The sequence below is a fragment of the Protopterus annectens genome, chromosome 9.part0 (assembly GCF_019279795.1).
Source record: "Protopterus annectens isolate FY-2018-M chromosome 9.part0, PAN1.0, whole genome shotgun sequence".
In the NCBI taxonomy this organism is placed as follows: Eukaryota; Metazoa; Chordata; order Ceratodontiformes; family Protopteridae; genus Protopterus; species Protopterus annectens.
This window is the reverse complement of record NC_056743.1, coordinates 833652569-833666103: the sequence shown is the minus strand read 5'-3', so window position 1 is coordinate 833666103 and position 13535 is coordinate 833652569. Positions and strand designations below refer to the sequence as shown.

Here is a 13535-nt window from a genome sequence, read left to right as displayed (position 1 = left end):
GCTATATAGAAGGATTTCCTGACTGCTGTGCCGATGTGGTTATCGAAGGTGAGATCACTGTCCACCTGTTTCCCTAAGTCTCTTATCACACTTTCGGTGTTTAGTGTACTGCCACCTATGTGGTAATTCACGGGTACATGTTTTTCTCAAATGTGATAACTATACATTTCTTGGCACTGATCTTGAGCCCATGGTTCTAGCACCAAGCATCTGTTTCTGTAAGGCCCTTTTGTAGAATATCCACATCATTTGGGGATTCAATAATGGCTCCCAGTTTGCAGTCATCTGTGAACTCTGTTAGCCAGAGTCCCTTAGTGTTGGCCAGTACTTCAGAGAAGTAGATGCCAAACAAGAGTGGTCCCAGGACTGAACCCTGAGGTACTCCACTTGTCACTTGTCTGGAGCTGGATTTGGAGTCAGCTACTTTTACAGTGTGGGTTCTGTCAGTAAGGCAGTTGGCAAAACATCGAGTGACGTAGGGATTAATGTCCAGCTTAGTAAGTTTATCTATGATTCCAGAGTGGGGGATGGTGTCAAAGGCCTTGGCAAGATCCAGATAGGCTGTGTGGATGACCTTACCCTTGTCCATGGCTCTGGAGACTAATTTGAAGAAGTCAATCAGGTTCAGGAGACAAGATCGGCCCTTCACGAACCCAAACTGCATGGGGTCCAGTGTTTAAAGGTTGCCAATGTCTTTGTTTATAAGTTCCATGACAATATGTTCCAGGGCCTTGCAGATCAGGCTCATCAGACTGATGGGGCAGTAGTTCACAGGATCCAAGGTGGATCCCCCCTTGTGGAGTGGAATAACTGTAGCTGTGCACCACTCAGTGAGCATGAAGCCTGAGGTGAGGTTATGATTAAACATGGCACTTAGGTGAGGTGCCAATTCATTTTGTAGTCCATGTAGTACACAGCCTGGGATGTCATCTGGTACCATGGAAGCTGTATTCTTAGCTTTGGAGAGTGCATTTTTTACCTGTGTGGCCGTTATTACAGGAACTTGGCAATCTTTTGGTATTGAGATGGGCCCTTTAGGGGGTGAGAGGGGGGTGAAGTTTGCACTGAATCGATATGCCAGGATACTGGCAATATCCTTGGGATCAGTATATTTAATGCCATTCTGTTGTAGCTCAGAGCAGATCTGAGCATTGCCATTTAGATTCTTGACATAGCTATAGAATGCCTTGTGGTTGTCTTTGGAATCTTTGGCAATTTTATTTTCATAACTAGCTTTGGAGGATTTTATGAGGGATCTCAGCTTCTTACTGAGGCTGGTAAGGGAGTTTTTTCATCCTGGGATTTTCCTCTTTTCTGCAACAGTTTCTTCCTTTTGTTGTAAAGTTTGTTTATGGCAAGGGACCACCAGAGTGGCTTCCTTTTTCTGGAGGAGAGCATCTTGGTTCTATTGGAGATGGCATGATTCATGTACGAGTGGATGTGCTCATACAGTGCCTTAGTATAGAATTCAGCAGTCGAACTTTCAGTTCCCGACTGCATGGGTGTCATGAAGTTTGTCACTTCTGACTTGAGTAGCATGAAGTTGGCTTTGGAGAAGTTTTTTACAGAGGTTTCCTTACTGGCGGGTGGTGGTATGTGGATGTCAAGGGTGATTAGCTTATGGTCAGACCTGACCAACAAGGGGGTGACCATAGGTATGGAACATCGATTTCCCATGTTGGCAATGACCAGGTCTAGGATATTGGAGCCCCTGGTGGGACTAAGGATTAGTTGATCCAGGGCGTTGGAATTTATGAATTCCAAGAACCGTTGGGCAAATGTGTTGGTACACGAGTAGTTTTCCCAGTTAATGGCAGGGTAGTTGAACTCACCCAGTATTAGGGTGTTTGGTTGTATCTTAATATTTTCCAGTATGTTTAGAAAGATGTAGTGAGAATCTTGAGGCATTGTGGGGGATCTGTAACAAGCTACAGTTTGGATTGCAGTCTTACCTAGTGTTAGTTGCACCTGGAGAATTTCAGACGCATTGTGTTGGGCGACTGGCCTGGTGTTGTGCATATCCTTGGTGAATATGGACACTCCTCCACCTTTAGAGTTTCGGAGAATTTCAGATGCATTGTGTTGGGCAGCTAGCCTGGTGTTGTGCATATGCTTGGTGAATATGGACACTCCTCCACCTTTAGTGTTTTGGTGACCATTCCCTCCCCCATCCTTACCATATGGGGCTATGCCCATTGTGCTTAATATAAACTGTTCCAGGCTCACTGTACCTTCAAGTAAGGTGAACTCCTTTTCATAATGACTTCTTTTTACATAGATTTCATTGCAGTTTTCAAAAAACACATCTCACCTAAATGCTTTCTTACTATTATTACAACTCTCATATTTATTTATTTATTTATTTGTTTTATTTATTGCAGTTTGTTAACCGGGAAAGTCCATTGGGTCAATGTAGCCCGTTTTCAATGGAGGCCCAAGGAGAAAAGCTCCGGACAGAAAGACAATATTATAAAAAAATTCAAAAGTAATAACTAAATACAGCATTTTTTAGATATTTACAAGAACAACAAATTAAATGCTTCAGACAGAAAGACAATATTATAAAAACATTCAAATGTAATAACTAAGTAGAGCACTTTTAAGATATTTACAAGAACAACAAATTAATGCTCAATTAATACATCATAATTGGAGGCAAAAGAATTATTTATGCAATGGCTGAGTTTTGACTAAGATCGGATAAAGATAGGTGTCAGGATTCAGAAAGGATGAGTGCAGGAGCATTCCCAGAGAGAGGAGAGATGAGAGTGGAGTAAGGTTTTAAAGGAAGGGAGATTCTGGGTAGTTCTAATGTGAGGGGGAAGAGAGTTCCATAATCTAGCTAGGGAGAAGGCTAGTAAGAGTTGCCCTGGTGAATGTAAAGGTTTGTAGACTTCCAATAGGTTTTGATTTCTGGTTCATCTTGGTTACATTCAAAATAACGACACGGTCAATGACTGTGATATCATAGATATTGATCTGATAGCTGCTGGGTGACTGTTACAAAACAACAACAGTGTCAAAGTCACTGAGATTAATGATAAACAGTGAAGAATGCTAAATGCCTTAGCAGCAGGTTGCAACGCTGCTCAGACAATGCACCTAATACACTCAGATAAGCGATCTTTGGATTATTTAAAACAGGAAAGTACTTTGGTCTCATAAGGTAATGATTAACTGCTGTATTAATGGTATGCTGCTTCAAATCCTGTGGTCAGATTACAAAAAATATGTGTTTTCTGTTCGGTCTTTGTAGAACATAAAGAGATTGAAAATGTAATCTGAATGAAAACACAAAGTAAACTGAAATGAATTTAAGTTTTGTCATACAAAGAACAGTTATTGAAGGCTTTGTGAGATGTTAAACACCTTACAGGGCTTCAAAGCACAGAATAAAGTGAACTGCACTGAAACAGCATTTATATCAAGATTTCAAGTACTAAAGAAAGAACAGTAAACACAGAATAGCAGTGACATCAGGTAATAATAAGGGCAGCCATTCACTTTCAGTACAGACTGAACAGTTTAGGCATAACAAACATATGAGAAAAAGACAAATGTACCAAATAAGATTATGCCTAAATTTTGCCGGAATTCATGCTCGCAAATTGTTGCAGTTTGAGCACAGTAAAAAGAAGGAAAATCTTGTTAACAGTAGTTCTACATATCCATACATCCATCCATCCATCCATACATACATACATACATACATACATACATACATATCTATCCATCCATCCATACATCCATCCATACATACATACATACATCCATACATACATACATACATACATACATACATACATATCTATCCATCCATCCATCCATCCATCCATCCATACATCCATCCATCCATACATACATCCATACATACATATCTATCCATCCATCCATCCATCCATCCATCCATCCATCCATCCATCCATCCATACATACATACATACATACATCCATACATACATACATACATCTATCCATCCATCCATCCATACATACATCCATCCATACATACATCCATACATACATCCATCCATCCATCCATCCATCCATCCATACATACATACATCCATACATACAGACATCCATACATACATACATACATACATCCATACATACATCTATCCATCCATACATACATACATACATCTATCCACAACCCCTTTTTCTTATTTTTGCACATAAGGCCAGGGTGTCAATTCAACAGTGACAATCATCTGGAGCCAAGTTTTACATCACCAGGTGGCTAGCCCTTCTGTGGTAGTTCTTCCATACCACACACTCTGAAACTCACACCTATGGCCAATTTAGATTGACCAACTCACCTACTGCAAGTCTTAACGGTTTTAAAATGTTGAAAGATCAGGGTTGTATATGGAAAAAGTTGAATTGCTTGGTATTGTTTGAAGTAGCCATTTATTCAAAAACAGGGGCTCATGACAACTATTAGGGCAAGATTCCATGAATACAGAAATCCATTACTGTCTATAGCAGGGGTGCATTATAGTACAGTAAACCAGATTGATAGTACATACGATAGTGCATAAAGAGAAGGAATTAGCAGAAGCAAAATGTCACATTATAAATATGGAATAAGTAACTCAACAGGCACGGTTCACATATATTACAGCTGCTTTTTCTCTGTCATATTGACATTTGTCATTTCATCAAAGACCATAATATGTAGTTTGCTGACATGTTTTCTTGTATTTTTCCTGCTAGAGGCATTATAAAACTATACAGATCAGTCAATTAATAACCAGTCAATGAATCAATCAAATACAATGTTAACACTCATAAACTAATAACAAATGTTCATTGTAGTGTCATACATAGACTGATAATGAGCCTTTCTTGAGGCTCACAGGTATGCTCACTGTGTAAATTTAATGCACTTATGTACATGTCTACAACATGTGAGGATTGTTGAATTACTCTGTTATTTAATGCACTTATGAACATGTCTACAACATGTGAGGACTGTTGAATTACTCTGTTTGCCACAAATCCTTTACCCTGACTGCTGTTTTGATGCTATCATGTGGTAAAATAACTCTGAAATGTGTTCAAATTACAAGAAAGCTTGCAGATCTGGAAATTTATTGTTAGGACTCCTAGCATTGAGCAGAGCAACCTCAGTGTGGTCTGGACTGTAAATTACTGAAAACCATTTTGTTACGCTGGCATGCTCAGAATTTCACCTTTCTTAACAAAAGACACTGGGAGCAGCAAGTGCTTTTTCCGGTATGTAGAAGCCATGGAACAAACAATGCAGACCTTACTTGGTGAAGCAGGTTTGACTGCTGATCTCATCCCAAATTGACACATACTGCTTCCACCTAAAATGACTTCAGCTACTTAACTAATTGTTTAAGCCAGTTGTCTTCTGTTTGTAACTGGATATCATTCTAGGTAAAGGTAGGCCACAATCTTACCTGCCTTTGATACATGCATAGCAAGTTCCATTATGTCTCTCTGCATGCCCTTCAGTACTGAATGCCTCGGGTTATTCATACCTACATATAGCACTGTTCAGTCACAGTCATATTTGTTTTGTTTGAAAGTCTATAGGGCCCTTGGGACATCATGGATCCTGGCATTGGAAAGGTAGCTTCCATTCTGTCTTCGTCCACCCTAGTGAGCATAGAGTCTGTGCACCTGATGTTTCTACTTGGTTGTGCAAACTTGATGGCATTGAATTATGTCAGCCTGGTGGAATTGTGTTATGGGATTATTGCTGAGGTATTTTGGTCCTAATTCTTGAAGACTTGGGGGGAGTGCTTTTTACACCTTCACCATATACTGTTTTAATGTGATCTTGTGGTGATATGGGTGAGTTTATGTGTTGATTACTATCTGTGTAAGTAATATAGTAGTCTCCAGGTTATATAGATAATTGTTCCTCTCATAAAACATGTCATGTTGGTCTGTAGTAGGTGGTTATGAATGAGCTTTAGGCTGTTTCAGCATTGTCTCAGAATAACAAGTGCAATGAGGCTGGATGGCTTCCATATTTCCAGGTAAATCGTATTACTGAGGAAGAGATAATCTAGTGATTCAGTTTAGTCAGTAGGCACAGAAACATATATAAAAAACCTGCTGTGGTAGAGATGTAGTAGGTAAGGAGAAGATGTGCTAATAGAGCAACTATTTGAAAATAAAGGGAAAAAAATGATATAATACAGTCTAATCCAAGAGAAGTTCAGAGCAAGTGTTTGGTACAGCAAGCTTTTACAGTAGTAAGAGGGCAATACACAAATCCACCATAATAACCATAGATTGCAAGCTGAATAGGGATTATAACTTATAGAGAGTATGATCCAAGGGTAGGACACAACTATCATTTGGTACAGTACAGAGTATGAGCCAAGGGTAGGACACAACTATTGTTTCGTACAGTACAGAGTATGATCCAAGGGTAGAACACAACTATCGTTTGGTACAGTACAGAGTATGAGCCAAGGGTAGGACACAACTATTGTTTGGTACAGTACAGAGTATGATCCAAAGGTAGGACACAACTATCGTTTGATACAATACAGAGTATGATCCAAGGGTAGGACACAACTATCGTTTGGTACAATACAAATTATAATCCAAGGGTAGGACACAGCTATCGTCTGGTACAGTACAGAGTATGAGCCAATGGTAGGACACAACTATCGTTTGGTACAGTACAGAGTATGATCCAAGGGTAGGCCCCACTTTCATTTGGTACAGTACAGAGTATGATCCAAGGGTAGAACACAACTATCGTTTGGTACAGTACAGAGTATGAGCCAAGGGTAGGACACAACTATCCTTTGGTACAATACAGAGTATGATCCAAGGGAAGGACACAACTATCATTTGATACAATACAGAGTATGATCCAAGGATAGGACACAACTATCATTTGGTACAATACAGAGTATGATCCAAGGGTAGGACACAACTATTGTTTGGTACAGTACAGAGTATGATCCAAGGGTAGGGCACAACTATTGTTTGGTACAGTACAAAGTATGATCCAAGGGTATGACACAACTATCGTTTGGTACAGTACAAAGTATGATCCAAGACTAGGATACAACTATCATTTGATACAGTACAAAGTATGATCCAAGAGTAGGACACAGCTATCATTTGGTACAGTACAGAGTATGATCCAAGGGTAGGACACAACTATTGTTTGGTACAGTACGGAGTATGATCCAAGGGTAGGACACAACTATTGTTTGATACAATGCAGAGTATGAGCCAAGAGTAGGACACAACTATCGTTTGGTACAGTGCACAATTACAGAAGTTAAAGATCAACATGTGCATTCAGTATATTGACAATAGTATGAAGATTGAACAGTTCATAAAAATTACACACAGTGTTTTCCAAAATAACATGCGCAGATGGCATTAGTAACATGATTTGAGCCTGGCTCAGTTGCCTCACCATACACTTCAACGCTAGATTGTCACTCATAGAATAAAGAGAGATTGGCTAGACTATCACAAAGAGTCAGTAGGCTCCGGTGATATGCAGTTACTGCTTTTAGGATTTATCAGTCTGGGTTGCCACATGCCTGGATGCAACCAGATATAGTCACTCTCAATAACTAGCCTAACTACAGGAAGAAATGCAGGTATTAATAGCTGTTGATGATGGCTATAAACTAGTGCGGGAACAACAAGGAGCTATTTTAACAAAAAACACAGCAATCTGAGCAGCTAATCTGGTTGCAACAAAATATAAACAAATAAGAGCAGCAGAAGCAGCAGCAGGACACAAGGCAGCACAGCTGAATTAGGAGCAACAAGGAATTCTTATAAAAAAACTTCTCAGAGTCTAGGAATGCCCATTTGGAGGTCTTCTTCATCACCTGCTTCTTCTCCACTACCTTGTCTCACTGCAGTCATCTGTTTGATTGTTCTGTATCCTGATCTGAGTCCAAACTGATAATCTCCTATCTTTCTAATACTGTACGTATTCGTTTATCAGTCAGCTTCTTCTAGCACTTTTGTGCAATGGCAATAGAGTGCTTATTCTTCACTCATTCAGGATCCTCCCGTAACACCCCCAACTTTTTTATCATACATGCATACATTTATATATGCCTTTGTGTGGGTGTGTGTGCATGTATATGTACGCACGATATGGCTGCATTTTATTCTGTCAAATATTTAGTTGAAAGAATGAATTACTGTGCTTTTACATCATACATTGGTTTTGTCAAGTGTTGGGTTTGCTGAATACAGTGATGTTGAACTTTTTATGTTCTGTATGGGATGACTTTGGGTTAAGTTAAGTGTTTGTGTGTGTGTTAATACTAATATACCTTTGGATATACCAAATAATTTGGCATTGTGGTGGAAGCATGTGTGCAAGTGTCTGCAGGTTAGGGTTACAGTAACGGCTAAGTAAGGGGATTGTTTTAATGTTGTTCTTGTGTACTAGTTTGTGGAAAGTGTGTCCAAGTGTCTTATGCAGTGGTACTGTTAGTGATAGTTTTTGTTTACACAATAATGGATAGGGATGGGGTTAAGATCAGGAACGAGGTTAGGGTTAGTATAGATGAGTAAGGTGGAGTAGGAGGGCAATGCCAATGCTGCAATATGTAGCACACACATTTATGTCCTGTGATGTACCTCAAATTATAAGTGTGTGTGTGTGTGTGTGTGTGTGTGTGTGTGTGTGTGTGTGTGTGTGTGTGTGTGTGTGTAAGTCTACCCATGCTCTCAGCACACTGATGCCGCTTTAGGTGATTGATGCTATGCCTACTGTGAAGCATTTGTCTTGTTTTATATGTAGGTGGTTTCTGAAGTGACTGATTTAGAGAACATGTATATCAGTGTACTTTGGGTTGGTTACATTAAGACAAATTTATCTGTACAGACATCATTGCTTCTCTGTGTACATGTGGTACATAATGGCACATCATGGCACATATGTTTGTACCAGATGTTTTACAATTTATGTACAACATACAACAAGTGTCCACCTCTCATTCCTCCTTCGGTTCACCACTGGAATCAAGTGTTGTGTCCCATTGTTGTCCCTGTTTAGTTGACTGAGATACTTGAGGAAGATCTCCTGCATCTCGGACATGAGTGCCACCATGATGTAATCTTATCACATTGTACAGGACTCCACACTCACATAGTCACAATCTGCAGTGTTTTTGCAGGAGAATATTGCACAGCACCCTTGAATGTTTCCCGACACTCAAACCAGAACCTCAACAACCCCAGCACATACACTTTGTCTTGGTTTCCAACACTTGGATGAATGTAAAATGAATGCATTTAAACTAATTGATGTCTGTTTCTCAATTTATTATCCCCCAATCATTTTTCATAAGAAATCAATGCTGATATAGTTTCTGTTTGTGTTGTGGGCTTTTTTATATGCTTCCTCTGAAAGTGATTAAGGATGGTGTATCAGTGACATTAGCCAGAGTTCCAGGTGATAGCCACTGTCAACTCCAAAATATAATGGCATTTTATGGTAAGATTTGGGTCACTGTTCATTTAGGATTTGCAGTTGCATGACATTGTGATCCATTAGGTGCCCTTCCAGTAGGTTTTTAGTTCTGAGCATGTATCTTATTGGCACAGGTTCTCCATAAAAAACAAAATCATACATGTTGTCAAGGAATAATGCTGCTGTTTCTCTCAGATTTCTCTATTTGCTGAACACTTGATGTGACAGTGGACTGACTGCTACTCCTTCTTGTTGAAGTACCACCACCCATCTTCTACAGAAGCTGCCTTTGTACCAGTGTATATGCAGGAGGTGGTACCAAAGGCATACCTAAAAAAATGGCCCCAAGGCTGCACTGACTTTGTCTGGTATTAATGGAACCTTTAAGAAACTCTCAGCCTCATAACAAATCACACTTAGGAGCTTGACTTTGATTAGGAAGGTTGTGGTCTGGTATGATTGCATGGTGCGCACAAGTCACACACATCCAGCACCAAATCTCTGTGGAGTCTGTACCTATAATTAACCTCATGGCCAGACAGCTGGTCTAGCAGGAGCTACTGGTGATGTTGGGATGGGTGAATATTCATTGTAGAATGTGTAACTGGTGGTGTCAACTCTTGCACAGTCAGCATATTTGTCTGTAGGGCGGTTGCTTCCAGCAAAGGAAGCACCTCACTTATCACGCTTGTAGCAGCTAGTTGTTTCCCATGGGCAGGCTATCAAGCGTCTGCAAAGCTTTACTTCTGCTTTATACAAGTGTTGTAATAGATTGTTTATGGAATCATGCAGAGTTTAGAAGTCACTTGACTGCACATTTCTTAATTTGCATGCATTTCACACTGTGCCTTGTTTCATGCAGAAACAAAATAGTTTTAGAATCTAGTTCCTAGTGTGTTTGTAGATGCGTATATATATTTAAACTATTTAAAATAGTGTAAACAATTATCATACGATGTAAAATGTTTTATAATTGTGTCTAAAACTTAAAACGCTGATACTAACAATCTAGCATATTAGTTGTGTCTTTCGGCTTTTCCCGGTTAGGGGTCGCCACAGCGGAACTCCGGTCCGCTAATGATTGGCAGTAGATTTTTACGTGCCGAGTTGCCGGCCCTGATGCACAACCTTCAACAAAGGTATGCCCATTCACACATTTCTCCACACAGAAGCTCTTAAGAAAGGTGAACAAATCTGTAAATGAAATGCATTCAGGATACCCCTAACTGAAGTACATCTGTTTGAATTACATACTTTTTGAATGTGAACAATTTGCTTTGCCAGCAGAAAACTCCTGTATAACTGATAACACGCAACTTTTAATATATGAATAGCTGTTGAAATATGGATATCTCAATGTGGCTAAAACATTCATTTAATAAAATATAATCTAATGCTCGTGCTGACTCTGGAAAATGTGCCTGTCTAATGTTTAATCATGTCTTTTCACAGTAGAATGAAGGAAAATGTGAAAATGAAGAAAGAAATGTAATGTGAAGATGAAGACAAATACTATAAAAAAGAGAAAGTCTGTGCAAAGAAAAGCAAACGCATTAAAACAGATACTAAAACAGATGAATTTATATTATGAAATTGTTGAAATATAGTGCTGTTTTCTTTATCTTTATATCCAAAATGTTTGATATATGTATTTACTTCGACTTTAGACTATTTTGTGAAGAGCAGTTTTCTACAGTAGAACAACTAATTGAAATTGCTCCCTTATAAATTTTTATAACTCAGGATTTTAGGAGGCGGCTGTGACCTTTGTGCCCTCATGTGGGGAGCTTAGCTTCCCATATCCAACTTCCTTAAATATTCTAACTTCAGAATTGTACCACCTTTTAGATAGGGAACAGTTCTGACAAGTTGTCCAAATGAATGAAATAGTTTTCAGTAGAATTGGCTGCTGTCTTTATTTCAAATATGTTTGGAAGCAGATGTTGAAAAAGAAGAATTACAGTAATCCTGAAGTAAGTATTCTTTGTTCATTCAATGAATTACAAGATTATTTCCAGTTCAGTGATTCACAGGACTGTACGTGTTTGAAGATAAGGTAACTGCTGTTAAATGAAATATTAACGCATGAGAAAAAAGTAGAGAAAGCTATGCCATGGGAATTGCAGCTAGCTACATTCAGAATGGCACAAATTACAATTACATTGTTAATAATACTTTAGGCAGACTTTCAACAGATCACATTATGCATGAAATAAATTTCTATTTTTTTTGAAAAGATTGAACACAGGTACAAGAAGCACTGTGATCATAAAAAATGAGACTAGCATGATTAAAGTATTTTTATTTTAACCCTGATATCAAGTTCACCAATGATCTAAGTGATGCCTAAAACTAGTAAACATGCCAGGCATACAGATCAGATACAGGTCATAAGTCATAACTTATGGTAATGTTTAACTGTATGATGTTAACATATATATCAGGAGTACGCAATCATTTTTGTTAGAATGTATCAAATTAAAATTGCATTTTTAGTAAAAACTATTGTGAGGAACTTCCTCCAGATTACCTGATTACCAGACAATGTTCAGAGAATTTTAATTTTTGTGGCTAATCTCATAATGAAAACTTTTCTATAGCAAAGTTGAAAAAAATAATCACTAATAAAATGTTAGCAAATAATATGTTTATAATGTCATCCAATAAATGAATTGCTCATGGTTTCCTAGAAAAGTGGTTTTATGAAATTTGGCTTCCTTTCTAAGACTACAACAAGCCATGTACGCTTCACTGGAGGTATGAGTAATACAGTACATCCTATATATTAACTTATACTATAGTAACAGTGCTTGGAATCCATGCACCCCTTTCTGCTGACATAACCCCCCTCACTCCATGTTTATATGAAGTATAAGGGATATGATGAATATCCTGACCTGAAGTGATCTCCTTGCCACATCCTGTACACACATCTGCGGTGATCTACATGATCTGCAGACTGTTAGTGTATGTATCAGATGGAGATATCTAGTACATATATCTGAATACTGCTGCAATTAGAGTTCCCTCCCTACCTCATTCATACTCCAGCAATAGTCACTTTCACCCCACCTGAGCTTCCCATTCCATATGCCACTGTACTATGTTGGACAACTAATTCTGCTTACCCAGTTTTAGTGAGGTGTATAATGACTATGTTTGAGAGTCACATCTGTTTACCATTTTGTTACGTGTTTGACGTAATATAGCATGAATACTCACTGCAACTCTAGCTTTGTTTTTGCGCTTTCTACTTCATCCTGTAATCTATCCCATCACTCCCTGCTATGTTGACTCTCCCAGTGCTCTTTGGTGCAAGTCATAAACATGACCATATAAAATATTAATAATAAAACAGATGCATATAAATTATTTTCATGTTTTCTTTTTTTACTGATATTCAAAGTAGTTATAGCAAAAATTATGTTTTCTCAAAAAAAAGATATATAGCCATGAGCACACTATTTAAGACTCTTGTCTTCTGAAATGATATTAATAATTTTTTTTTTATGTTTCCAAACTTTATTAAACACATAATGCAAATCAGTACCAAACCAAAGTACAACAACAATGAAACAATTTAGAGGGAAGCCTCTCAGCTTATCAGTGGGAGTATTAAGCACTAGGTAGCCTATCTACCACAAGAGGAGTGGCTTCCAGCTCTCTTTCAGCTTTCTGCTTTAAAAGCCCATATTTCCATGGGGTTGCGCACAGTGCTGCGCCACTAAGCTAGGGTAAACTATTACTGGTGCCAGAAAGTCTGCTCTTCAATTTTTCCCTTATATCTTGCTAGTTCTCTTCTCTCTTGCATAAACTAGCTTATTCGCCTAGCACTTCATCTGGTTTCTTGTAGCAATTATTGTAGCACATATAAGTGTTAACAGCACTACATGTCCTATAAGGAAACAGCTCCAGTACTTATTAATAATAACCATCTCTCCTGCATATCTAAAGGTTAGTTCCCTGTGCTTTCTTCTATTAACCTAGTGAACTTGGGCATTCTGAGGCAGTGTAGCAACTGCCTCCTGTACACAGACAACCTCTTACTTCCCAACACTCAGACTTGTGAGAGATGCACTTA

At 38.6% G+C, this 13535-nt stretch overlaps 1 protein-coding gene across 3 annotated transcripts in view; it reads left to right on the top strand.

The window, feature by feature from the left end:
* Positions 1–12826, top strand: part of LOC122811579 (major histocompatibility complex class I-related gene protein-like) — a 227994-nt gene extending 215168 nt beyond the window's left edge. For all 3 annotated transcript variants that reach the window (XM_044083509.1, XM_044083510.1, XM_044083508.1), the window contains one exon: positions 10907–12826. In XM_044083509.1, the coding sequence (XP_043939444.1) occupies positions 10907–10914 (8 nt within the window). In that variant the 3' untranslated portion in view covers positions 10915–12826. The remainder of the gene's footprint in view (positions 1–10906) is intronic.
* Positions 12827–13535: the final 709 nt, after the last annotated feature.